The 27,753-nt window shown below is 39.1% G+C and overlaps 1 protein-coding gene across 3 annotated transcripts; it reads right to left on the bottom strand.

Annotated features, from left to right (window-relative positions):
• Window positions 1-27,753, bottom strand: net1 (neuroepithelial cell transforming 1). Of its 3 annotated transcripts, none has more exons than XM_046874206.1 (11): window positions 27,486-27,753; window positions 17,857-17,923; window positions 12,794-12,853; window positions 3,745-4,020; window positions 3,204-3,266; window positions 2,995-3,091; window positions 2,826-2,902; window positions 2,486-2,743; window positions 2,218-2,388; window positions 1,903-2,089; window positions 1-1,803 (listed from the first exon to the last, which is right to left on the bottom strand). In XM_046874206.1, exons 1-11 carry the CDS (start codon window positions 27,641-27,643, stop codon window positions 1,430-1,432), a joined length of 1,788 nt encoding a protein of 595 aa, XP_046730162.1. In that variant the 5' UTR covers window positions 27,644-27,753; the 3' UTR covers window positions 1-1,429. The 3 variants fall into 3 exon arrangements, with proteins under 3 accessions (XP_046730162.1, XP_046730161.1, XP_046730163.1); XM_046874205.1 differs by lacking the exon at window positions 27,486-27,753 and adding an exon at window positions 25,473-25,740; XM_046874207.1 differs by lacking the exons at window positions 12,794-12,853; window positions 17,857-17,923; window positions 27,486-27,753 and adding an exon at window positions 6,312-6,632.

Here is a 27,753-nt window from a genome sequence, read left to right as displayed (position 1 = left end):
TTTTCAGATGCATATCTTACACAGATCTTTATTGTCCCTTTAACTATGTTCTCTTTATACAGTGAACAAATTTACAAGCTCTCATCAAACATCAACACATTTTTGTCTTTTATACAAACAACTTTTGATGCCTTTTTTTCTACCTAACATTCACTTTTACCTTTCTTTCTACATGCTTTTTATCGTTCCTAGTAAACTACGTTCATTGGCTTTTCACCAATCCATCAGACATTTGTGCTTCGTTCAGGACACTAAGATGGAACACAACCAAAAGCTGTGATGAAGCTCAGTATCAAGAATCAAAGACACAATATTCTCTCACTGCATTTCAAACAAACGCTCTTATAAACAACATATCTAAAGCCCTCTTACAACATGCAAGTTCCTTGCCTGAGATTTCCACAAACTCTTCTATTTATACAAGCATTTACACGCCATTGTACAAGTAATGCTCCATGCAAGATGCTACATTGAAAATGTATCTGGAAGTTAGCTTTCTTAAAAAAAAAAAAAAAAAAAAAAAAAAAGAAAAGAAAAGAAAAAAAAGCCAACATGGCTCAGTTTCAATTTTACATGAGTAAAATAATACCACATATCCTGATCTTTGTGATTAGTAGATCTTAGTGTCTCAAATCACAATTTGACTGATTTCTTTTGGTTTTCAAGAACAAATGGATTTCAATGAATTCTGTTTTGTGTACAATCCATACAGCAAAGTGTCAAGCTGATAAAACATCATACTGATTTAAAAGGATTATGCTGAAATTCAACCCCCTCAGTAGACTTATATTCTGATCATTTCTTTTCTTACAGCTGTTTTTTTCCCCCTTATTGTATTTTTGCATACACAGTTTTTTTCAGCTAAAAGCTACAGTGCTGTTTCTATAAAAAAATAAAAATACAAATAATAATAAAAAAGAGCTACAGTAATTTTCTGATTTCTGGGAATATATATATATATATATATATATATATATATATATATATATATATATATATATATATATATATATATATATATACACACACATACACACACACATACATATACATATATACACATACATATATATATATATATATACATATATAACATTTAATTACAAACCAAGTAATAATAATAGTAATATTATACTAAGAGTAAACAGGGCTTGTGTGGTCATGTTCCGTCTCATACTGGTCACTGAGTGAAAGCGTGTGCATGTGTGTAAAACACTTCTCAACATAACCTTTCCCCTGGTCTGGATTTGCGCCCTGTGGTTCGGTTTCGGAGTGTGTAGGGGGAAATTGAAGGGGATATAGCTGCCATTGAGGACAGTAAAAAAAAAAAAAAAAAAAAAAACACTGCCGTAGAACCTCAGGGTTCCAACACACACACATAAATACAAAGTTTGCTCGGGACAAGCTTATAGTCCATGTAGAGCGCACTCTACACCATGGTTTCCTTCCTCTTGCCCAAAGAGCAGAGTATACGCTTGTCCTTTTTAGATTTTCTTGGCGATCCAGATGATGTCGACGATGAGGATGAGGACGAGGACGATGTCGAGATGGTGGAAGGTGTGGGGCTGGGAGGCTCCTGGCTTTGAGGCTGATTCTCGTCCGTCTCCTCCATGTGGACGATTGCGGAGGCCGTGGAGGAACGGCGATCACAGCAAGTGTCGCTGGAAGCGTCGGTCTGGATAACGGACATGGCACTACGCAGGCAATTGAGCCACTGCTGCTTGTGGAAGATGTCGTTGACTTGAAGCGTGTGTGACTGACCCTGAGTGGCGTCCTGGAAACGCACACGGAAGATGTTCTTGGCTGCAAACAGACAGTGTTGTGTTAAAAAATAATCATGTTTATATCAGTCAATTATTATGTCAGCGCATATAAAACAGAAAAAACACACGCAAAGCTCACCTTTATCCGAGTTGCTGAAAGCCCCCCTGAATGAGCCGCCCATGCGCACGTCTCCGTCCTGCAGGTCCTCCAGGACGAGGTCTTGCACAGGAATGGGCTGCCGGTACACCTGGAAACACTGGCGTTCGTTCCGCATCACGGGTCGCGTGAGGACCAGAACTTCAGTGAACAGGAACACGTGCAGTTTCTACAGAAACATAAGAAGGCTTGGTTTAATGACCGAACGATTCAAGGGCTAAAGTGTAATTCAACAGATTAGATTTGATTAGTGAGCGATAAGCTTTTCTAGTGCAGAGGGAAACGTGCGGGACTCACCGTGCCGCTCTTGTGACGTAGCTCGCCATGGCACAGCAGGCTCTTGCACTGCTCTAAGCGTGGATCTTTCTGCCTGTCGTCTAAGTACTCCAGTTTATCGATGTAGTACTGGCACTCGGACTCGCCTTTCTTCATGTTAATGTCGGTCAGCACACCCTGAATAATTCTGACCTGCAGATGTGAAAGACACAACGTCATTCCAGAGTTCATTTCTCATTTTCAGATAACCTGTGTGTGTTTGGGCGAATCTTTTTCCGAGGATACTCACAGCTTCTTCCAGGCTGCCAGTGTCTGGGTGTTCAGGTGGGGTGTGTCGGAGGATCTCTCTCAACAGGAGCGGGTATTTGACCAGCCGTGAACGGGGGATGTCGAGAAAGCTCCAGAGATCGAGCTTCCTGCTGAAGGGTGACTCAAGACAGCGCTGCAGGAAGTCCTGAACTTTTGGGTCCTGCTTTTTCTGGTCCAGCAGGGCTTTTGCTGCCAGCTGGTTGCTGCAGTATGCTCGGTATGCATTGAGTCTGGGCAGCTGCAAGAGGTAATACAGGGTCATCAATACAGAGTCTCACACACATGATTTTATAAACAAAAAAGGGAATGAGAAATCTTACCCAGTTGACTACAATCTGGCCGATCTCTCGGACTGTCCCGTCAGGGCCGGTCGCTCTGGCCAGCTGTGCCAACAGATCTGATGGAGCAAAGAAGTTGTTAGGTGCACTGAATGTCAGATGCAAAAAACAAAGCCACGGCTAGATGAGAGAAATGGATTTCTGTATTCACCTTCATGAAGTGGGATGTAAGCATCCAGATCTCCGAAGATGGCAGTCAACTCCTCTTCAGACATGATTGATAGTTTTAACATTGGGTCATGGTATGCCTGTAAATAAATAAAAAAAAAGCAGTCTTTGATCAGTCCATGCTAACATTATTCGGTGTTCTGAAAGTACAGTTGCCATTCCCACAAGTGCTAATCCACAATGAGTACCGACCTTGCGGGCAAGCTGAAGGTCCTCAATCAGGTCCTGCTCTCCTCGAGACAGCTCAAATATAGCCTGCGCAATTACAAATCAACACAAGGTGTTACTTTAAAAACATGTGGTACATTTAATGTCAAAACAACCCTAAATGATTCACATGAAACTTTTTTTTCCCTTGCAGATACACAACGTTTGCTTTAATGGCTGACTGGAAAAACTAGAATTCTCCGAGAGGCAAAAGTGCCACAGCACCAGAACTCTATTAGTTTAGTGGGGTGATGCACAGATTTTTTTATTCATTTGAGACTATTTCCAGTCTTCTCAGCCAGAGTACACACCACAATGAATTCAGGAGCCCCAAAAAAAAAAAAAAAAAAAAAACCCCAAGAAAAAAGTAAACCAGAAGAAAAAGAAAAGCATCCAAGCCTAAGGCCCTTAGGGTTTAATAAGTCAGTGCAGTCTGATTTAATAGTGTCTCACTAGGAGACATGGTAAATTTACTCGTCTGGGATGTATGCTGCAATCTGTTTTCTCTAGCTCTTGCTATACGCACCTCTTGTCTTTTTATCTCCTTCATGGAGAAAGCGCCTTTTTGGTGCACGTCCAGAGTTTCAGACCAAAGGGTGCTGTTACGCCGTTTGGGGGGTGTGGGTGCCGCCGCCTTGCTGCCTGCCTTGTGCTGGGGCACGCCCGGAGAGCGCCCGTCGCCCCGCAGTGAAGCCTGCAGAGTCTGACCGAAGCGCCGGACGGCCCCATTCTTCGCGGGAGAGATGAGGTTCGCCAGCGAGGTGACTCGGCCCAGAGGCCGTACGCGCTTAGTACTGGGTTCCTGCACAAGACAGACGGGGGAAAAAAAATTATAAATACATTAACGGTTGACTTGCTTTTGACACAAATACAAAATGAGTCTCTGAAATCGGCAAAAGAAGCCACGACTAGTCACGGGACATGTTCCCCAGAATCCACTAGCTATGAGAGAAGGGGGGAGCAAAAGGGAAGATTATTGAGGGGTGGATTTTGGGTCAGACTGGCTGGCGTTTCCTTGGCTGCAAAACTGCAGAGGCAACAGCTGTTGGACACATCATGCGGGACTCCCCTCAGTATGAAAGAAGTACAATGACCTCTTTCTGCCTGCAGCTATGGAGTTCAAGAGGTCTAGGGGCATGTGTGGAATGTACAAGACCCCTGTCTCAGCTGTCTCACTCTGACACACATTCAAGAAAGTGGTCTCGCACATGTTCTAACTGCCATGTTTATCTATTTTATTCATTTGGTTGTCTTGTCGAATTTATTTTCAAAGGGAATTACGAACTGCTCTGAAAATGTATGTCTGGAGCGAGCAGGGGGAAAAGACAGGATTGTGTGCTTTTCTGCCCCACCCCCACGGTGACCGTCTATCGTTCTTTCTGTACTCCTTTCTAACGCTTCAGTGTGGATGAATGCCTCGTGTTGAGACAGGCCCTGAAGCCCTATTGCGTGAGAGGGAGAAGCACACCTGAACCCCTTGTACAAACAAAGTTCCAGCCCCAAAGCCATAACGACTGGGACTTGAGCCAAACTGTACAAACCAGAGCAACAAAAAAAAAAAAAAAAAATCAAAGTAAAACAAACCTGACAAGGTGATTTCACACTGGCAAACCCAGCAGGATTACTATACACTATAATCACAGTTCTGAAACACTCATGGGCTTCAGGGGCTGAAAAAAACCACCATGCTTAAAACTTAAAAGCATGATACAGACAAATGACTGTGTGTAGTCTGTTTAAATGTACTATTAAATATGGATGCCTGGTTTTCAGTCCAGAAAAAAAGAGAGAGAAAAAAAAAAAAAAGAATGAGACTTCAGTTTGGCACAGCAAAGCTGATGAACAGATCCACCATTCAGACTCGAACTGCTTCAGACAGCTGCAGAGCAGATCTAGTTTACATTAACAGGATGCTGTCTGAGGTTAAGTTATACTGTGCTAACCAAGACCACCAAACGGCAATTTAATCAAACTGAGACCAAGTAACTTATCTCTGCTGGGGACAATAAAGGTGGGAGACCACAAAGTGATTGTCTTCCAGCAAAAAAAGCTGATGGACAATAAGGGGTTAATAAAAAAAACAAAAAAGAATCAATTAATCCTGCAGTCTGATGTGTTACTTTATTTTGATATGTTTAATTACATTTGACTGAACTCCATATTTTTTCTGAATTAAGTCATCTTACACAAACCACGGCCAATGACATCACATGTTTGCGATACACAGCACACAGAGTGTAACATGCAGGCAGACTGATTGGGGATACTATTTCTGGTTTGCTGACTGGGATAGAACTGCTCGGAGAGGAAGTTTTAGCAGGCACTGGACTCACAATGCCCTCAATCTAGATTGCATACTGTGGTTCAGATTGTGGTGGTGTTGGGGCAGCACAGTGGGGGGAATTCCCTGGCTCCCCTGGTGATCCACCACTGAGGAACTGCTGATTAAACAAAAAGTTGGGGGTCGACTTGTGAAATCGTTCGAGCTTCTACGTTTCACAGGTTTTCTCTGCAGTTTTTCACAAATTCTAAAATGCCTCATTCACATTTTTCTTTTTTTTTTTCGACTTCCCATTCAGCTTTCCTGTCAGCTTTACCAGTTCTTGTTTTTCACTTCCGAATCAAATCATAAAGAGGAAGATGCGTTTAAAAGAAATTGGTCGTTTCAAATCCTGGTTCCCTGTGATGTTTGCCCGGGGGGGGGGAGACAGGCACACCTAGGCCATGGACTGCAGTAACTCTTAACTTGTGGAATGCTTTTATTCTCCATGTGTGTGCAGTCATGCAGCCCTGGAGGCCTCACCAGAGTCTGCTTTACCTGCTCTTCAGGTCTGTAGTAGTTCATTATAAATGCCTGTTCAGGCACATCAGCTTATCATGGGTTACATTTAAAGCAATACCACTCAAAACAACCATCTAAATCCTCTAAAGGATGACCTTTGTACTCCTTGGCAGTACGTATACACCTTAGAGAAACACACCTGTAGTGGCTGCTAGGGCAAAGTTCTCCTCGTACTGATAACATTGTAAGCAAAAATAAATAAATTACGCAGCATTAAAATCGCATGCCATTTGTATCAATTTCAAGCTCACCTCAAGTTCTTTGCACACTTGATTCTGATAGTCTATTTTCTGTAGAGTCCGTTTGATGGGCACCACACCAGGTTCATCGTAAGCCACCATTTCTTTCAATAAAATCCACTGGTAATGGTCTGCTATTCCCAAGGGTTATCCACAGAATGTAATCCACAAATAAGTTATAAAAAAAATTATAAGAATAAATACAATTTCAGGGAAAGTTGCTTTTAAAAAAAAAATCCTTTGTACTTCATTGTTCGCCTCGGTGGCGCTGCCTGACTTCTAAGAGCGCACACGGTGTGCTGCAACAAGCTCCAACTTTGTTCTGTTGGATGTGGGAGGGAGGGAACTCAAATACTCAGAGTTGGTGTGGAGGGTGGGACCAGAAAGTAAACCACACCCATTTTAAAACAGTAAGGGGTGGGAATAAGCAAAGTAACTTAAAACGGTCAAGCCCTCCAGAGTCTACTGTGTCCGATTTTTCCCAAAATCACACAGGATTAGCAAATGTCCTCAAACATTTTCATACAGAAGTCACTGCGTCACTTCAGTGCATGCCTTCATAAGGCGGTTTACCAGAATGTCCACATTTGCTATGAAAAATAACACCAGATATGTTCGGTTATTTCCACTAAGAATGTGATCAAATTTATGTTTTATTGCAAGTAAAAAAATTCCACGAAATTGCACCATTTTGGCCCTTTCCAAATAGTTAACATCGAATGTACCAGAAAACAAAGTGTTTGAAGCACGAGTTTGTGCATGAAGATGATGAAAAACTCATGCCATCAGTATTTGTATGTTGTAGCACTGTAGGAGAATTAATTTCTAAATGACTCTGCAATTAACATATATATATAAAAAAAAAAACATGGTTATAAAAAATTCACACTGTGTCAACTGGTTCTATTGCAACAACCAAAAGGAATTTTCCTTAAGCTTTCTGACTAAAGACACATTCAGGATAATAAAAATAAAAATAAATAAATAAAAGGATATTGTAAGATGGTGAGAGTGAGAGTGAGGCCTGTGTGGATAAAAGTGGATTGGAACAGCAGTCTCTGTGAAGTTGTAGAGATGAGAGTCTGTACTGAAGCAGGGGTCGTTATCAGGTATGGGGGAAGGGAGAGATGATCAATAGAAATACTAATCATAGGTATGCTACACCAAACATGGTTCATGGGTCTCTCTCTCTCTCTCTCTCTCTATTGATTAAAGAAACAGGAATCGGTCTAAGTGTAACGAAGTTTCAAAGTACAAAATCGAGAAACTAAACCAGACCACACCAAAACCAAAGCAGTGACTTAGATTAAGTACACAAAAGGGAATCAGCACTTTATCTCCATCTAAAATGGAGGGCATAATTGACCCCTGAGGTGTGCTGCACAAATAATCTAAGCCTTTAGGTTTAGTTTTTGCTGTTTATTCTTTCCGTATAAAGCCAGGGCTCAAAGGTTCAGCTGCGCAAATGGACCGTCGCATTGTTCGTGCGAAGGCTTGGTGCTAAACCGGTGTAAATAAGGCTTGTGGATGTGTCCTGAGCAAATGGAGAAACTGTAGCTTAGTGTTCGCTCAGCCTGCTGTGTCAATAGTGAAGTGTGAAAGCTGGTGTTTGCATGTGAAGCTACTCAGGGGGTTGGGTTTTTTTTTTTTTTTTTTTAAACAGAGAGAAGGTTCTTGGCTAAGAATGCATCAATTTGTTCTTGTTTGTGTCACCATTTTACATTAAGCACATGACTAAGTAGATTCTACAACCTAGGGTTAGTGCAAATTTGTGTCTCAAGTCAATAACAGAACGATAAAGCCTCCAGGAACAGAATAGCAATAATTACATGACGGGACTGTTTTGACGAGAGGTGTGACGTACATTTTGGACAGCAGGCAGGGCCGAACCTGCAGCGTGACCTGTTCTCTGCCTCCTGTGGAGTAACACCCAGACAGCTGGAGAAATAGGTGTGAAACACAAACAGGTCGTCTCTCCAGAACGCCTACTCCACACTTCACACGCATGATTGAGTCACCACAGTTGAGCCTGGCAGGACCAGACAAAGCTACCTGGTTCAAATCTTGGGCATTTGCCATATAGCTAATTAGTCCACCCTAATTATTACAATTTGTCAAACTAAATTATGATTGGACTATAGCAGGTCATGGTTCAACAAAAAGAAACACTATTTTAGTCTGATATGGTTAACCATAAAAATTGCACATGTGGCATTTATGTGCACTTTTTTAATTATTAAAAAGTCAGTCATTTCTGCTCCCTGCATGAGTGCAGCTCTGGCTAAGCTGCTATAATGCATACATTTATGAAACTACATGATTAGGAAAAATATTATGGCTTATTAATGTATTCTGCGTTGTCTAAACTTTGCAGTGTGTAAATAAGAGAAAAAGCACAAAGCTCGAGAGTCTTGCCTCTGTAAAGTTGAGCTGAATGCTGCCCTCTTCTGGTGGCAAAAATATTTCCCTGACTATTTTGTTTGTCGGGGAAAAAGAAAAAGAATAAAAAAGAAAAAATAGGTGAAATGGATCGGTTTTCCGATGCACCAGGTATAGTCATTTCTCTGATCGTGCTGCTTTACAGCTGCACACCTGAGACATCTGATTTCAGTGCTAATGATTCACACATTACCTCAGTGAAGTCTGACCCCATAATATAACAAGCATGCTGAAAACAAACACTGCATAACCATGGTGAAGTAACAGCACTAGTCATAGAGGAGTGGGGATCCTACGCATGGTCTAGGAGGACACCTGCTTACAGACATGACTGTATCTAACCCACACAGGTCGAGCAGACAGGTTGAGACCATGTGCAATATGGTCACTGGGCAAGTCTGTACAGTAGGGGGGCTTACTGTGTAAAATACAGAGTAGCTTATATTTTATTTTTGCTCGTAATCTACATCAATATTCTTTCTCTTGAATGTTTCTCCACACTTTGTAGCGCACAGCTTCAATTCTAAAACAAGTTACACACTACACAAGTCTGAAACAGGTTACACGGGTAATTGCTGAGCATTTTGTTTAGGTACTTTCTCATTTCTGATTAGTCGTGCCTACGCCATCCGGTCGCTGTGAAAGTGAAAGCAAACACACCCTGTAAATTGGAAATGCATGGATAAAGAGGAACAGGAACTAAGTCATTTTATAATATATATTTATGCATTGTTTGAATAATACCAGAATCTTGGACTTGGTTAGGTTGAGGTTTAGAGACTAGGAATTAATGGTTAATACAAAATTTTGGCCAAAAAATAAATAAATATATCTGACATGCATGCAGTAATGAAGTAGAAGTAAATGTAATTCGTTACTGTACTAAAGTAATTTTTTTTGTGCATCTGTACTTTACTGAAGAATATATAAATTGGGGGACTTCACTACATTTCAAGTCAAATACCTTTTTACTCAACTACTTTTTGTAAAATCAGTCGTTCCTTTTTATTTATGAGTGGATAAAAACGTAACTGGTCAACCACCTCCCAGGGTCGAGCGCTTGCGCCTTTAACGCGTTTCACTTCCACTTGATGGTTTCTACTTATCAAGAACCTACAGTTCAACAGCAAGCAGAACATTTTGAGACGATTATAAAATGATGGAAGAATCTTCTGACTCGAACTCGCCACAACACCCGTGGCCTTAATTGCGTGATTTATTGGAGTAGTTGAAAAGAAGGTTTTAGGCTCATGAAAATTTTAATAGATATCAGTGTTTTACTCATTAATATTCTATTAATAGATCTGTGTGCTGATAGTAACAAAGTCTATTCACATAAGTTGTTTAAGCACAAGTCGTGTGAAACAAATGATAATAGGAACATTAAAGACAATAAATGAAAGTACTTTGAATTATTGAAGAAATAAAAGAAATTGTGATTTTTTTTGTGGCTTTTTGAGATTTGAATTAAAAGAAAAAGAAGCTTCTTTTTAGAAAGGATCTAAATTCTTGGACAATTTTCTCAAACCTACACATAATCTCTGGACTGTGGACATGACTTTCTTTTTCACTTTACACTAGACGATCGATTACTCAGTAGTGGAAATTCTTTGCGTAAGAAAAAGTGTGTGTTTGGTTTGGTGTGTTTGTACATACTGGTCTCTGACAAATACACAAACAAAAAACTTACACTTTCTTGCCCCTGCATGCTCACGCTTGTTATTAACAGTAACTCACTACACAGGAAAGAATGCATTTCTATACTCAGTCATTTGTTAGGAAGTTGTTTGAGTTTCCAAGTGGATCTATCTTCATTTCCGGCCGATTGTATCTGATTTGTCAAGATGCTGAGTGTTTTACAGGAATATAAAAATTTCTGACTCATTGAAATGAACAGTTTTAAAATTGATAAATTGAAAGCAAAGAATCTGCGCTTTCTCTCTCTCTCTCGCTCATGAGCTCAGCATGTGGGGGATTAAAATACAACAGTGTCTTCAAGCTAATCATTACAGATGTTAGAAGGTGATACTAAAGGGTAGAGAAAAAAAATCTGCAATAGGGGTCCTTATCCACCCCGTCCTCCCCCTTCCACAGGAAGCTTTTGCGCATATGAGTGAGTGTGGTGTTGCGTTTGAGAAATGGGTGGGGTTGGGGATGGTCTGCATCTTGCTGCGGTGTGAGACAGTAACCACAAGACTGAAGTGAAAAGAGCAGATGTGCACTTTACACAGAAGTAGAGGTTTCAGTCATGGTGTGTGGTTTAATTGTACACTGAAACACAGTTCATCGAGGGTATCAAATTGAGGGAAATTGGGATTCTTTACTGTTTTAACATGATGGCATAATTAAGGCTAATGAAACCTGTCAAAAGGGAGGTATAAGTACAAGGAGTCCCTTATTACGAAAAGGAACCAATTTGAAGAATTTAAAATAATGAATAAAAATGAAAAAAAAACTAAAAACCCAGTAACATCAGGTTTACAGACAAAATAAGCAGGTCTGAGAAAGAGATGATTATGGTGGCATGATATAAAACACAGTGTGTGTGTGCATGAGGCAGAAATGCTGCTACTTATTGTCATGACTGTTACTGTCGTGTATAAAGATAGTTACTGCTGTGTGTGTGTATAAAGAAATAATCCATCCCTGTCGAATGTTACAGAAAAAGTAAATAAAGAATGACAGTGCAGGGGGAAAAAATAACAATGAACTGCCAACAAAACAGATCTGCGCATCACATTTTCCTATTTTGCCATATTTAGCTTAACAAAAAAAAAAAATGCACACATGCATATAAAGCCATACACAGTGAAAAACCATGTGACATTTGCATTCATGGAAAAAAGTCTACAGATTTTAGTTTAATTTAAATTTTTTTTATGTCATTTGTACTTGTACTCAAATCTACCTGTCTTGCTTGCTTCAGCAAACGAGATTTAAATTTTAGGATTGACTTTCTTTAATCTATCATTATGTAAAAATCGCCTACATTATATATAAAAAAAGAAAGAAAGAAAAGCACACCAGTACCATCTCTATCGTGATCTTATATTAAAGCGATTTTCAGTGCAGATGACCAAGGTCTAAGTGTAATGCTTTTCCTTTGCCTGACAGGCGTTTTATTTTAATAGTTTATTTAGTTCCAGTTAAAAGACTCATTATTGTAATAAATAGCTCTGGGTTGTGTCTGAATAAGATGATTTACTTGGGTGATTTATTTCTTTGTTCACGAATGAGTGTTGTTCAGGTCATTGATGTGTATTAGAAGATGTATCAAGGCATTAATGGGTTTCATACCACTGTCTTATAGTGTCCCCTAACTATCACCAATTGACAATAGTATCGCTCTTAGCTTTAGAAGGGTGTAGACTGCTGTGGCAGTGACTATGGAAAGTAAAGAACAGGGTGTGGACAAAAATACTGTGAACATAATGTCTACACACGCATGGTAAAATGGCGGCATAAATCAAGATAGATGGTTGGATAAATGGATGAAAAGATAAATATAATCTCATTATATACCAACTGATACCAACAACCAGTAGCTAGATGCTAGAATTGTCAGCTTTAGATAGATAGATAGATAGATAGATAGATAGATAGATAGATAGATAGATAGACAGACAGACAGACAGACCGACCTGATACCAACAACCAGCAACTATTCGCTAGCATTAAGTCATCTTATTCTTTACTTAATTGTCTGAGAAAGAATTGCTTACATAGCCTGTAAATTTATCTGACAAGATATTACCTAATTTGAAACCAGGTGTGCATGTACTCTGTTGACAGCAGTGAAGATACTGACTGAATTCTTGTAACGCGAAATCGCCTTAATAAACAAGACATGAGTTTATTTTAGTTTTTGGAGCACCAGGGAACTGGAGGAACGTTGTCTCATTTCACTGTGTACTGCATCAGCTATATATGGTTGAAATGAAAATAAAAGCTTCTTGATTTGACTAACACATAATAATTGGCCATTTTAAAGGTGCTGATGCCACATTTTTGCCAGACATTTTAAATGCCCAACTTGATAATACACACAAACTCACCTTAAAATCAAAGCTGCATAGACTGACTGCATCTTCCTCTTTATCCCTGCGTTTCCGTTTCTGTAGAGAGACAAAAAGCTGTTACAATTCGATAACCACAGGCTCTGTAATTGAAAGCAGAAATGTTCTCGCTGGCCAACAAACAAAAAGCATTTCCTCAATACACATGCTCACCAAACACTATGACTGTGAAAAGAAGCAAGGCTGGTCTCTCTCTCATTCATTCATTCGCTGCCTGCTGCTTCAGACACGGTGGCCTGAAGGATGGGTGGTTGCTTAAAGCATATGTTACTGTGGTTTACAATGTCCCACAAGGAGGCCCATCAAAACTCAGGAAGGCCATCATTACCCCCAGGACACTTAAGCATCTGCATGTGTAAATGTGAAGATGTGTGTGGTGAGGCTCAGCGAGTAAAGCGTGTAACCTGCATTGTGTGTGCGCGCAAGCTCGCAGTTCACTGCAGGAAGTCAATTCACAAACTAGTAACAAAAAGACATGCGCTTTAATGTGCTTTATTGGTGTCAATTTCCAGATTTACCACTGTAGTTCCAATAAAATATAACTGTACATGATAGTGGAAGAGTTGGATGATCTGGAAGTTAAGTCTGACTAAAGAAGCTGCTCGGATAAATAGTGACCGTTTCGATCCAACCAGATCCATAACTATTATAACTGGACACAACTATAAAATAAAGCTTATCTCAAATGTTTTATGTTTAAAAAAAAAAAAAACTATAACTTGAGGAAACAACTATAATCTAGACAATAACATTTCTATAAACACTCCTAACATGAAGCGGAGTTATACTGAGATTTTCATGATTCTATGCAAATCAACAAATGCAAAAAAATTCACTTGAACAATTGAACAATTAGCTCAGATCAATCCCATGCCATGTTTGATTCCATGTTCAATTTTCACACGTGCAAGTTCCATCCCAACTTGCAGTTAGTTCTCATTTAGTGTTTAGACGGAAGTAGCAGAGATCTTTGTTGCCCCTGGTGATTTTTTAACTGGTTATCACACAAGCCAAAGTATAGCTTATTAGTATAAATGTGTTACTACAACATATAGTATAAACTGTGATACATATTTATAGATTTAGTAAAAACGGGAGCTTTGAGGATGGATTCGGACTGTAGTTAATGTCAACAGTCTGCTACACTGACTCAGGACCTACAGTTTGCTTCTGATCACCATCACATATCTGCAATAAATGGACATTCGGTGCAACGCAGATGAGGATGGGTTCCCTCTTAAATCTGGTTCCTTTCAAGGTTTCTTCCTTATGCCACCTCAAGGAGTTTTTCCTTCCCACAGTTGCCACCGGCTCGTTTATCAGGGACAAACTTACACTTATAAAGAACATACACATTTTTTATCACCACATTATCTGTGTAAAGCTGCTTTGAGACAATGTTCATTGCTAAAAGCGCTATACAAATAAAAATGAATTGAATTGAATTGAATAGATGTCCCACAAAAAGCAACGAATGCCAGTGCGATGACAACAGTGATGCGGGTAAGAGCTACTCAGCCTACCTTTAATTAGGCATTCAGTGTTAACTGCTCTGTAATGTGACCGCAATTAGATGGGATAAATGACATGCTCATTTAGAAAAATCCCCATTCGGAGACAACAGGGAGAATCAATCAGGCCTTTGATGAAAAGGCTTAGCTTGTACTTAGAAAAGGTTAGATAAGCATGAAGAAGGTTATTTGCAGTCCAAATAAACAGAAACCAGCATTGAACATCTTTAATGAGGAGGGGCCATGATGTTATCTGGGTGAGAGTCCACAGATTTCTTAACGCTAAGAACAGTCTTTATTGCTGCATACCATTTCAACTCTTTACCATATTGCTGACTAGAACAGTGATATAACTATGTTTAAAAAATCTCTAACCTTAAATGGTTTTCCCAGGTCTACTTTCAACCTGAGTTTAATCAGAAACCCTACCATAACAAAAAGCAGTTACACACTGTACAGACTATGGAAAAGAAATAGAGGGAGATCAGTGCTGTGGACTGCCAGACTAAAATGGAAAGGAAAACAGTGCAGAGTGCCCTGTGGTCTGAATATACAACATGCCTGATGGGTATTTTCACAGCAACATCTGCTGACAGAAGATATTCGGACATCCCCTCCCTTCCTAAAACGTCTAGGATTGGACACGGTTTGTTTTTTTATTTCGATTTTCCACACACACACTCTGAACGTGGTGAGGAAAGAGATAACAAAGGAACAGTTGGAAATTCTCCACAGATACAGAAATATTTAGGCTACATATGAAGACTAGTCTAAACTTTGCTCATTAATAGGGAATAACTCCCACCTCACCTCCCACGCCGGCAATCGGTATCAGGTTTAATTGAACCGCCCTTGGAAAAAACAAACAAACAAAAAAAAAGGTTATCTTCTCACTCGTCTCAGCAACACCCCATGTTCATATTGCTGAAAAATCCAAGGGAGAAATAATGGAGACAGCAAATATCATGTAATTGAGACAGCTTCACCAAGTTGTGGCAGAGACTCAGTGCAGCTAATAAGTTTTGATGTTGATGATGGCTGGTGGATGAGAATTAGAAAGAAAATGGGGAGAAAAAAAAAGGGAGAAAAAAAAAACCCTTGTTTTAGCTTTCGAGACAGTGACAGCCAATCTTCTGGTAATTTGGGGAAAATCTTCAGGAAAACTCAACTGTCCAAGGAAACCAGTGAGAACACTACTTTTTTGTAATTTTTTGTGTATGTATTTGCCCTGAGGCTTCCCAACTTGCTTTAACTCGGGCAATGGAAGTACGCCCACATCAAACACCTTTTCCCACCTTCACCATGGCACAAAATTCGATGATAAAAAAAAAAAAAAAAAAAACTTAGAGATGAGGTGATTGTTAAACTTGTGCATCTTTTACTTCGATAAGCTTTTGAAGGCGAGATAATAAAGCGCCAACTGGAACCTTAATAAGCTCCATGTGTTCATCTAATGAGCTAATGCCTGTACGTGTTCTGGGGGATACCTTTATATCAAAGCAATCATTTGGCACAGGATAAAGAACCTGCTTCTCTTCCTCTCCCTCTGATTCGCCTCAGAGGAATGACGCCTCAAATTTCACTTGCCTTCATAAACAGTGGAATTCACCCGGCCTCTTTATTTCCTCTTTAATCAGGCCTCTTGCGCTCTGTTCTCAATCAGACACCAGTTTACATTTACTTCAAATGGCACTTAACTGATCCAGGAGGAATAGGCGCTTTGTAAATTCTCTTATGACTGTGAGAGGCAGAGCTGGACAAAGGAAAGCTTGAGGTATCGTAGGATCAGATGTTTATCTGAGGCAGCTGGGCCACAGACACGCAAAGGCATTCGACCTCGTATGAAAGGATTAACCTTGTCTAATGGAGTAGTCGCTAAAGGGCGGTGCTAATGTACAACAAATAAAGTAAATCTTTTCCGAAAGAAGCTTCAGTGACTCGGCTTTTGCCCTTTTTCACCATCGATTCAAAATATCTGTGCATACGGGTATCAAGTTGTTCAAAAGCTCAGTATGTTCCATTCTTTAAATTAAAACTTAGAACCACCAAAAAACAATGGTGTCAAATTGAACACCACACACAAAAAAGATCAATAAAGCCCCATCATAACAGATTTATGCTCATTAATAAAGTGACACCAATAAAGTTCCACCCCAAGTTTTTCCTTGGACTCAACTCAACAAGATCATGATCTATTTTGTTTCGTATGAGGTCATTACTGAAGCATGTGATGGATTTGCCCAGAGTTAAATCACACAATTCTTCCCGACTGTTTAGCTCCTCATTAGTAAAACCGTAGTTTATAATAATTTATACTGTTTATATTCATGGATCTCAACGTGAGGTCTATAATGCAGAGCCTTGGGGCTTTTTTTTATTTTGTTTAATTACAGTTTTATAAACTCATCATTAATCAAAGACAAATCTATAAATAATGTCAACTGAATCTAATGATTTTAAATAAACTGGGTTCCATGTGTAGAAATTTGAACTTAAATAAAAAGAAAAAATTAAAACCTGCTCCTATTTGCTAATGTACAACAGCTAGTTCTAGTCCACATCTGAGGGGTTGAGCAGAGTTCCAAAAATGTCTTATTTACTAAAACCTCAACGGGACAGTTTACCCTGTGCACCCATGTTAAGCATGTAAAATTCCACTTCTCCTAACCATTCCAATAAAACCATTACTACGGCAGAGTTACCGACATCATCAGCACACATGGCCATTGAAGATGTTCATTAATAACGTCTCATTTGAAACATGAAAGGGAAAAGAAAGACGGGAAAGCCAATTTTACTGGATGCTCTTTTTATGAGAATGTACAAATTGTTTTTGTTCCTTTAAGAGTCTCATGAGCATCGTTAGGTTTAAAGAGTAGCAAACATGGCAACAATATCAGTCATACTGTAATTCTCAAGTCATAAAACATGGCTCAGTGTATAAATATGATATGGATGGGCATTCCTGAGAAAGAAAGAAAATAGTTATCAAAATAGGCAGTTTCTAATTAATTGGAATCCTAAATGACTGCTCCCTAACCTCTGACTCACAAGTTCTCTGGAACAGCTGATGACTGACCTGTTAAAGGCTCTAATGGCTTTCTGCAGTGTTCCAAAGTTCAATACTGTGCAATGTACAAAACCCGAAATCCTTGTTAACTTAAAAAGCATACATTTTGGAACCGTAACACACACACACACACACACACACACAGGCTTGAGAGTTTAGTCTGTGACCTGCATTTGAGGATGAACAGAACTAGACTGTCAACAGCGTTGATGGCCAGGGTCACAACACAGGACAGGAAGAGCCACTCTGAACACACACACACCCCCAAGCCCTATGTTTGATGTTTGATGAGAAGTGAAATCACTTTTATCCACAAAAAACATGTCCCCCAGCTTTCTGGGTTTATATCCATTAAAAATACCACACGCATAAAAAGCAAAAACTTCTAAGTGGAATGTCAGCTATACCTGAGAAGAGACATTCTATTGAACTCGTACTATTTAAAACGATTATGTACTTACCAAAGTGAAGTCCCACTGAGGGCCGGGGGTGGGAAAGACAAAAGAACTTCCTCTTCTCAATGAAGGCCTACAGCAAACACAGAGAGTCATAAAATAAGGACAATTGTCAAAACACAAAGTGCTTTAAAAGTAGAGGTGACAGATAATAGATTTTACCGATACGTAGGTTGGATCTTACCAATTACTAACCAACTATTTCATGACCAATAGCTTTTAGGATAGATAATGGACAAAAATAAATAAACAAATAAATAAATAACGCGAAACAGTACTGAACCTTATGATAAAAAAACAAACAAAAAACTGAACTGAATCATGAAAACTTGGTAAATTAAATAAATATGAATATATTAATTATACAAAAAAAATAATAAAAAAATTAATTATAAATGATAATATAGAGCTCTCTGTGCACCGTGTCGAAAACAAACAGCACGTGGTTTCACTGATTCGCCTCTAGAGGCCGCTCTCATAATGACAGCGAACTTCCTCAGCCACTCAGCAAGGATGCTACATGGAAAAACTTGATGTGGTTTTTTGACGATAGGTTGAGCAATTTACTATCAGTGCTGATTAATTGGAAAAACTGTCAACTTCTATTTAAAAGTACAAGCAATTTCAAAGTTTCATTAAAACTCAATGTCAAAAAAAAAAAAAAGAGCGTCTCTGAGAAGTTCTTGGGCAGCACAAAAAAAACCCATTATATTAACAGAATATCAGAGAATCTTTACTAGCGTGGTTGTATTAACCTTACACAATTCATATATTATACATGACACCTGTCAATCACCTCAGGCCTCTTTGACCAACATGAATACCTGGCCACATTTATGCTCATCGACAAAAAACAAATTCCCACAGCTATGCTTAAAACTCTAGTGGAAAGCCTTACCAGAAGAATAGAGACTATAATAACTGAAAAGCAGAGACTAAATCTATAATGAGAGCTCAAACATTTGTTCATATTTAGATACAAATGTGAGGCAGGAACTTGTCTGTCATCCATTATTACATTTTGTAGGTTTCTGGGTGACAAAACCAGGAAAGTGTATCACATTGGAGCTTTTACTTACCCTATTTGATAGCTAACAAATGTGGTGTTCTATTCACACACAAGTCATGCATCGGCACTCCTCTAGTTCTATAACTTCTATAAATGATTAAGGCTATGTTTACACTAATCCGGATATTTGAAATGTGCGGCAATGACTAAAACGGCATCATCGAGCATTCGTTGACGGAAAACGCTCGGTGTGAACAGAAGGCCAAAACGGAGAGAAAAAGAGATGAACAAAAACGTATTCAGTGTGGACACGGCCTTAAGCTCACTGGCCGCAATGTGGTACATGTAGCTGTATTAAAACACACGTGTTACGTACCACACCCCGAGCCTAGTGTAGCGCTGTTTTCTGTGATGCTGCATCTTCAGCTGATGGTGCTGCAAACGCAAGCAGACAGCGGCAAAACTACCAAACATAAGCAGTCACACCAACTCTAACCAAAATCTCTAGCGTCTGCACTCATTCAGAGGATCCAGCGCACTCCCTCTTCTCTGAGGGCAATTCCCTCTCAAGAAGCAGTGCAGCTCTTTCTTTATTTGGGGACTGGTAACAGCTGTGAGTGTGGGGTCATGTTGACACAGATAACGAGTCCTTTTTCAGCTGCACAGGTGAAAACCCCCCTCTCAAACACACTCGTGTTCATCTGCTAATCTGCAATGTGGTGAGTCTGAGTGCCTTTAACCACTCAGTGACAATCTGAGTGGATCACTTACACCACAGTGGTCATATTGATTTTTTTTTTTCTTTTCAGATAAAAACTAGTGCTTGGGAACAGACGCAATGTCTAACATTATCTATGCAAACCTACATTCAAGACAAACGGGGAAAGAAATTGCCCTTTGTAACTACTTTTCGTCACAACCTTCGCACTACTGCGATAAAACGGTTGTATGGTCGATTCATTTAATTTCCTTAGCTAATTACAAGATAATTAACCAGGACACTACAGCCAGCACAAAAGATATAAATATAGAACACTGGGCATTGTTTTACTGACAACTGACAACCAAATTGCCCCATTAAACTCCCTATATGGTTATATACATGGATGGTATGTTAAGTGTACACAAGTTAATTACATTTTATAATTTGGTGCAAAGATTTTTAGGGCTATATAAAATATAAAAATTAAATATATAAAATAGGAATAGCTAAAAAGAAGAAAAGGAAGCGGCAAAGCTTCTCGATAAATAGCATTCATCTACTTTATACGCTGACAAATTGTGCAAAACTAAGATTTGCTTTATAAGTAGTATAAATAATCATTCCACTTTTACCCATTGATAGCTGATTAGGTCGAACGATGGCGGAGTAAACATCTTATCTACACTTCTCTGACTTTTAAAGGCGCATGAGCACTTTGGCATTCGTAACATTCTGAATCGAACGGTTCACTCAAGGGACACGACACTTGTCTTCCTTCAGCTGCTATTCGCGCATCCATTTGTTATTGCTGCACACGGGGAATGTGGCCACAGCTAACAGAGAGATGTAGGCAGTCAGGGTGGTCTATAAAACCCTTTTAGAGCTTAACGATTCACGTTAGCATTGTTCTCTTGGTCCTCTCTTCGGTCTGTAGTTGCTTGAGCTACAGTCTCTCCACACACAACTTAAAAAAACAACAACTCTATATTAACTTTACAGTCAAGCAGCAATGCAAAAGAAAACAGAGGATGTGACCCGAGACATTTAAGAAGCAGAAGAAAAAGCAGGTGCTGTTCTTTATCACTGTGTCCAAAACCCACACTGGTCAGCTGAATCCTCTTGTACAGACCTGTATTTACGCGAGATGTGCATCACTCTTGAACATTGTTTTTGAGAAAAAGGTGAGCTCATTTTTAGTGTATGAGTGTAGGTGTGATGTGGGGATCATATCACTGTAGCATAAAAGGTTAGAAGATTTGAGAAAGAGAACGTGATATGGGTGAGAGAAAAATAAAAGAATGAGCGGTAATTGCCTTAAGGCTGAGAAGAATGCCAACGTGAATGCCGGATTATGGTTACCAATTGATCACAGGAAATAAAATGCAAGCCCAAACTATGTATGTCTGTGATGCATGCCTGATGTGAGAAAAGCAAACAATGAAGTCTCAGTATATAATCGCTCGCATTGGAATGATGCTTCGCAGACCAGGGACATCTCTTTTCGCAAATATATTTGTCTCTACATTGGAAAACAAGTGCACAGAGAGACAATGAAAGAAACAAGAAGCTCCCTCAGCACCAGTTTGCTTAGCTACATTATCTGTTCCTGTCCACCTCCTTTGCTGATTCTAAATGGTCCTGGTCAAAAATCCTAAAGGTCAGCAGTGCAGAATCATGAAAATGCTTCTGATGGTTAATAATGTGACCTTGGTGTTTCAAAAATCCTAAATCGGGAGCAGCGCGATAGAGTGACTCTTCCGTAGCTCATGTGACTGACTGCCACTGCCTGTTGCAATACAAATATCAGCAGAGGTGTGACATTAACAAATCATTAGGATTATACTGATAATGGCTACAAATCTGTCCACGGTCAATAATTCACATGCAGGGAGTAAGTTACGATGGTTTAACTTAAGATTTTTCGATCGATGATAGCGATATGACAAAATTGCAAATGTTTTTTTTTTGCGTTTCAGGTGTTTTTTCAGTTTTATTTCATCTCTCTCCTTCTTATCAGGATAACTTGATACCAGAATTTTGCAGGTATACTGCACATCCCTACTCTGTAGCTATGTAATTAACTAGCTATCTAGGCTATACGGCCAAAAATATGTTGACACCTGTCCAGTAAAACTAGTGGGGAAAAAAGTTTTTCCACTAGATTTTTTGCTAATTTTGCCACAAGAGTATAGATGAGGTCAGGCACTGTTGTCCAACGAGAAGGCCTGGGGTGATGGCAATGCTTCATTAAGCTTTCATGGCGCTTGCTTTGCGCATAGGGGCAGGTTTGGGCCTCTATAAAGTTATTCTATACAATTTTGTGCTTCCTACTTTATGATATTTAAGAAAGACCTACATGTTGCAGGGATCTGTGCTGGCTGAACTTTCTTCACTTTAAAGCTGAAACTATTTTTTCATTGAGGTTGCTTTGTTCACGGGAGCATTGCCATGCATTCTTTCGGTTGCCCGCTGGGTTAGCTAACATAAATCATTGCTATATACGACCTCGGGTAAATAAATGATACTGAACCAACAATCCCTTGCTGAACATTTTGATAAAATAGTATATATAGAAAAGAAAACTCTCCAAAACCCATCCACCCTTCCTCCCACAGACTGTCAAACACACACTTGAATAAACTGTCAATCTCACTGGTTAGAAAGCACAACAGAACAATGCTATATTTCACACAGACTACCGCTTACATCATCCTTTTCATGCCCACACAAATGCCATGGGCCATTTCTGACAGACATGAACCTCAAAGCCAGAATGACAAGCCTAAATCAATAGAAGATGAAACCTTATTAAATATTATCTGTAGGGTAATCTGTACCGACAGCCTGCCTCTATTCTACTGCTCTGTACCTAGAAATAATATGAGACTGTGTGGAAAAGTTTCCTCATGCGTGTTGTCTCTGTGTGTTTAAAAGCAAAGCTTATCAAACATGAACAGCATAAAGCCCAAGAATGCAAGTTATAGATTAGAGTAGTACTTAACAGAGGTCGATTGTTGATTGCTGGAACTATAGGGTAATGGCAAAAATCCATAATGATAGTTTTTCCGGCTTGCGTCACGGACCGCCTGAGAAGGTCCGCCATCATTACGAGAGCGGCCTCTAGAGGCAAATCGCTGACGCCACGTGCTGTTTGTTTTTACATGAGACTGCTATATTTTATATAGTTTTACAACTTGATTATACAATCATATTTGTTATTAATATATTCATATCATTTAGCACATTTTCATTCAGTTCATTTCATTTCTTACTGTAATAAAGTAATAAAGAAAATATTTTACATAAAGTGTTTGTATTTTTTTTTTTTTATTAAAACTATCCATCAGTTGACCTCTACTACACAAGAAATACAGTTGCTATTTGTAGATAAATGATGATGAAATGGTGTTAGTCACTGAAAAGCCTCTGGGGAGTGTGTGTGTAAGTAGGGATAGGGTTGGCAAAGTTCTATGTTTTTGAACCTTCTAAAGAAAGTATTGTGTAGCTGGGAATACACTCGTCATTAGGATCTCATCAGTGTATAAAAAGCTTGTTAGAAGCTCTGACTAATAAACAATCAATCATTTACCTCATAGTGCTTTAAGATCATTTCATCTGAAATCTTACTTATGTTGTGTGTACAAAATAACAACAATTAATAAAGAAATCAACCTTCTCCACTTTTTTTTTTGGAAATCTCCCAAAAGTTCTATTCTTGATTCTGTTGTGTTTTTCTTAAAATAACAAAACTAAGTTTTCTTTATCTTAATTGTAAGACTTTCATGACAACAGAGTTCAAGTTGTGAGTGTGATTTATTTTTCTTCTGATGTCTGTGGTTCTGTTCAGCCACGGTGCTCCCTTTAACAACAGCAAGGCCATATTACCTACTGCAGTTTATCAGCAGTACATGACAGAATGGTAAATGTCTAACTTTGGTAGTAAAAGTAGAGGCTATTAAATATAGTTCACTTTTTCCAGGGAAGCAGAAAGTTCCCAGAGAAGCAGAAAGTTCCCGGACAAGTCCTTTGCTAGTAACTTCTTGATTTTATTTTACACTGTGACAGTGACAGCCTGGTGTGATACATCCATGTATGGCTCAGAAATGTGGAGATTCTTCTCTGAAGATCTGTTGGCTGTATGTGTAAAAGTTGTAACCCTGTGTGCAACGTGGAACCTTTTGGCCAGCATGTGGTTAGTCTACATAATGCTTCTGGTGTTGATAGGATGTGTGAATCTACAGCTTCATCCCATTATCACCACTTCAAACCATTCTGCATGTATTTCTGATGACAGGTGAGGGTGCGAGAAATGGCTAAATAAAACCAGACAGTGATTAAATGTTAGCTTTTCCTGTTATGGTCTGCAGGTTTTTGTTTGAGTCGAATTTTGAAATGTTACAGTTCCTTACGTAATATGGGCTTTATAAGCATTCAGTAAAAGTAAAGTAAAAGTAAAGGCGAGTGCAAACACGAAGTCCTGGGGAAGCTATGCACTTATGCCATGAATTGTTTTTTGTTTCGTTTTCCAGAGAACCGCACCATTGATGTCAAAGGATGTCTCCTTTTCAGTCACCTAACCACTTCCTGTTTTTTTCCCCAAATAGCAGAATGTTGAAAACCACTCTTCATGGGTGTCCAAGTTAGTTTTGAGTTACTTTTTGTTAATTAATGTTCTCCTATGTAGCACCTTGTTCCTGTGGGAAAGTTGTTCCGTCGTATGCATACCATCAAAGGTTAAAATAACAAACACCTACTTAACTTTTTTTTTTTTAAATCATGTTGACTGATTGCTGATATAAACATGTTGGAGGCAGGGATTTTAATATCTCACAATGTCTGGGATATTCTGTAAATACTTTTTTGATTGGTGCATCAATGTGGCGCTGTACTAAGAGCATGCTCGAACAGGATAATAGGCCGCTTTAAATTTGGTTTTTCCGACAAGTAAAATGTAAATCCTGTTTGCAGTTTTTTTTTTTTAACCTTTATTGATAAAAAAAAAAATTTTTTATACACTTTCTTCTATATCTTTGCACGATGTTCTATACATAATAGCTTTAAAATGCTATGTTGAATGTTATGGAAATGTTTTACGACTATCTGGTGTCATCGCCGTTCAGCCCCAAGCCCCCTTGGACCTTGCTCAAGGGCCCCAGAATGGCCCCTTGGCGATAATGGAGCTTAAACCCGCAACCTTCTGGTCAGTAACAAAAGGTTTAACCACAGAGTTACCAACTACACTAAGGACTCGTGGGAAAGGGCTCATGGAAAAGACTAAATAAAGGCTTGCAAAAGGAAACCAGCATTCAGAGTGAGTTCCAGTGTAAACCTGCCCAATGTCTGGCTCACAACTGAAGCAGCTTTGATTTGATTTTCATGCTGAAGACATTGTATTAGTGTGTACGCAGCTCCACCGCGTGGCCAACAGAGGAATTACACAAGTCTGCAACCTGCCACCATTTAAAAAAAGTGAAAAAATCTTACACTTTAATTTTTAATGCTGCATAACCATATATGTTCAGCTTATTTCTCATTCGCTGCTTTTTTGTCTCTTTTTACTGTCGGCTCTACTGTAAACAAATGAAGCTTTAATCAGAAAATGGTCAAATAACGCGTATTGTGATTAGAAGTACTACATAAGCGTGAAATATACGTAGATCACCAGATGACGATCAAAGAATACATCAAAATCACAAAAAAATATATATCTTTTATAATTTATTTTAATAAATATATTTAAAAATGAGCACATGACTTCGAATAGCGTGCAAACCAATTTCCGTATTCAGTCATTACTTTATGGGGAATACTCATATACCCTAAACACACAGGAAATTGTTGTTTTGATTCAAAACCGGATGAAAAGCACGGTGAAATATCCCGCTCAGAGATCCGCCATGTTCTGCTCACCGTCGGCTGTTGTTGTTGCTGCTGCTGCTTCCTGGGGGTGAAGAATCCGGCGCGGCGAAACTCGATTTTCTCTTACAGCTCGCTTTCCTTTTCGGCCTCTCGTTTGTCACCTCCGGCACAGATACTTGTGTTTCCGGTGTTTCCGATGTTTCCTCCATTATTAACCCGAACCGAAGATGAGCTGTAATGCAAACTATATAGTGCTATTTATATAGATGAAATGTTAACGGGGGGGAAATGTGTGAAGCTAAGTGAATATGGCCGCGGTGTGTTTGAATATGGCGGAAGCTTGAATTGTAACCAATCAGAAAGAGAATAGGGGGCAGTTGTTAAGATACGGGTTCGACTGGGCGGGGTTAGGGTGAAGGCGGTTGTTCTAGTTGCAGTAGAGAAGCGCCATTGTTTTAACCGACATTGTGGTGTTAGAATAAGATAAGATAAAGCTTTATTTGTTCCACCGTGGGGAAATTTCCATTGTACAGCAGCATAAAATGTGCAATTTATGAAGCAGATGAAAAAATATTAACAAAAAAAAAGTACAAACAAATTGCATTTGGATATTTCACAACAATTAAATTATTGTTATTGCACTGTTTAACAATTTACAGTTTTTAGTATTAACAATGTATATTAGTTATTAGATTACTTTTTTCTTAAGTGAACTTGCATTCTTTTAGAATAAAAAACAAACCAAATCGTTTATCTTAGAAGTAGAAAAAATAAGTAAAAACTATAAGCAAATACAAATTGCTGCCATCTGCTGGTTACAAAGAGTTTATTCAGAAATAATAAACTGAACCCTGAACTGAAGAAAATCTACAGTTATTTACATTTATGGCATTTGGCAGACATCCTTATCCAGAGTGACTTATATCTGCGCAGTTGAGGGTTAAGGGACCAGCAGCTTGGTGGTGCTGGGATTTAAACTTGTGTCGTTCTGATCCAGATGCCTCAATAACTGAGCATTTTTATTCATTATTTTATATATTTATTCATTTTAGCCATGAAAATGCTCAAAAAAACACAAAATCTTGTTTAAATAGCAGCTATATTTTGGTGATAGCTCAGAGGTTAAGGCATTGGACTCTGTATCAAAAGGTCACAAGATCAAATCCCAGCACCACCAATCTGGCATCACCAATGCCACTGCTGGGCCCTTGAGCAACAACTGCTCACTTGTAAGTTGCTCTGGATAACGGTGTCTCTCAAATGCCATAAATGTAAAACACTAAGGTCAGTTATTGAATCTGTTATTTAAATTTTCTCGTTAATTTTTCAGTACCCACTCTATCCCAATCAAACCTAGAGCAGATCTATGCTCTAGATCTATGATCTATCCAACAAACACAAGCATAATATTTTCTGTTGAGATCGCTTTTGAATATTAACATTACAAATTGTCATATATAACAGAGTACACGGCTGAGGGAAAGTGGTAGATCAGTGCTTAAGATGCTGGGCTTCTGATCAGAAGGTCATGAGTTCAAATCCCACCCCACCACTGAGGTGCCACTGCTAGGCCATTGAGCAAGGCCCTTAACCTTCAACTTCTCAGTTGTATGAATGAGGTAATTGTAAGTTACTTTGGATATGGGCATCTGCTAAATGCTGTAAATGTACTTGACTGAATGGTAAATGTCTGACTTCAGTTAGTAAAAACAGAGGCCATTAAATATAGTTTACTGTTCCCAGACAAGTTCTTTACTAGCAGTGTCTGGATATTATCCCACAGCATTTCTACTGCACATACTTATGTATTCTATGTAAAGATATCATTTCAGACATCCTGGAAAAGTTACAGCTTGGTGTTGATACATCTATGTATAGATATGTAGAGATTAATCTTGAGTAAAGTTGGCTGTATGCGTAAAAGTGGTAACCCTTTGTGTAATGTCTAACTTTTCTGACAACGTGTGGGTACCCTAAACACACAGGAAATTGTTGTTTTGATTCAAAACCGGATGAAAAGCACGGTGAAATATCCCGCTCAGAGATCCGCCATGTTCTGCTCACCGTCGGCTGTTGTTGTTGCTGCTGCTGCTTCCTGGGGGTGAAGAATCCGGCGCGGCGAAACTCGATTTTCTCTTACAGCTCGCTTTCCTTTTCGGCCTCTCGTTTGTCACCTCCGGCACAGATACTTGTGTTTCCGGTGTTTCCGATGTTTCCTCCATTATTAACCCGAACCGAAGATGAGCTGTAATGCAAACTATATAGTGCTATTTATATAGATGAAATGTTAACGGGGGGGAAATGTGTGAAGCTAAGTGAATATGGCCGCGGT

Source organism: Silurus meridionalis, chromosome 18 (assembly GCF_014805685.1).
Source record: "Silurus meridionalis isolate SWU-2019-XX chromosome 18, ASM1480568v1, whole genome shotgun sequence".
Lineage (NCBI taxonomy): Eukaryota > Metazoa > Chordata > Actinopteri > Siluriformes > Siluridae > Silurus > Silurus meridionalis.
Note: the sequence above shows the minus strand (reverse complement) of the source record. Positions and strands in the feature narration are given on the sequence as shown.

Bases quoted from the DNA above. Each gene is read 5' to 3' on its own strand.
- net1 (XM_046874206.1), bottom strand. From the start codon at position 27,643: ATGGAGGAAACATCGGAAACACCGGAAACACAAGTATCTGTGCCGGAG. The intron at 4,021-12,793 runs GTGAGTTTGTGT...TGTCTTGTGCAG, and splicing joins TATGCAGCTTTGATTTTAAG to GAACCCAGTACTAAGCGCGT. The intron at 2,744-2,825 runs GTAAGATTTCTC...TACCTCTTGCAG, and splicing joins GCCAGATTGTAGTCAACTGG to CTGCCCAGACTCAATGCATA.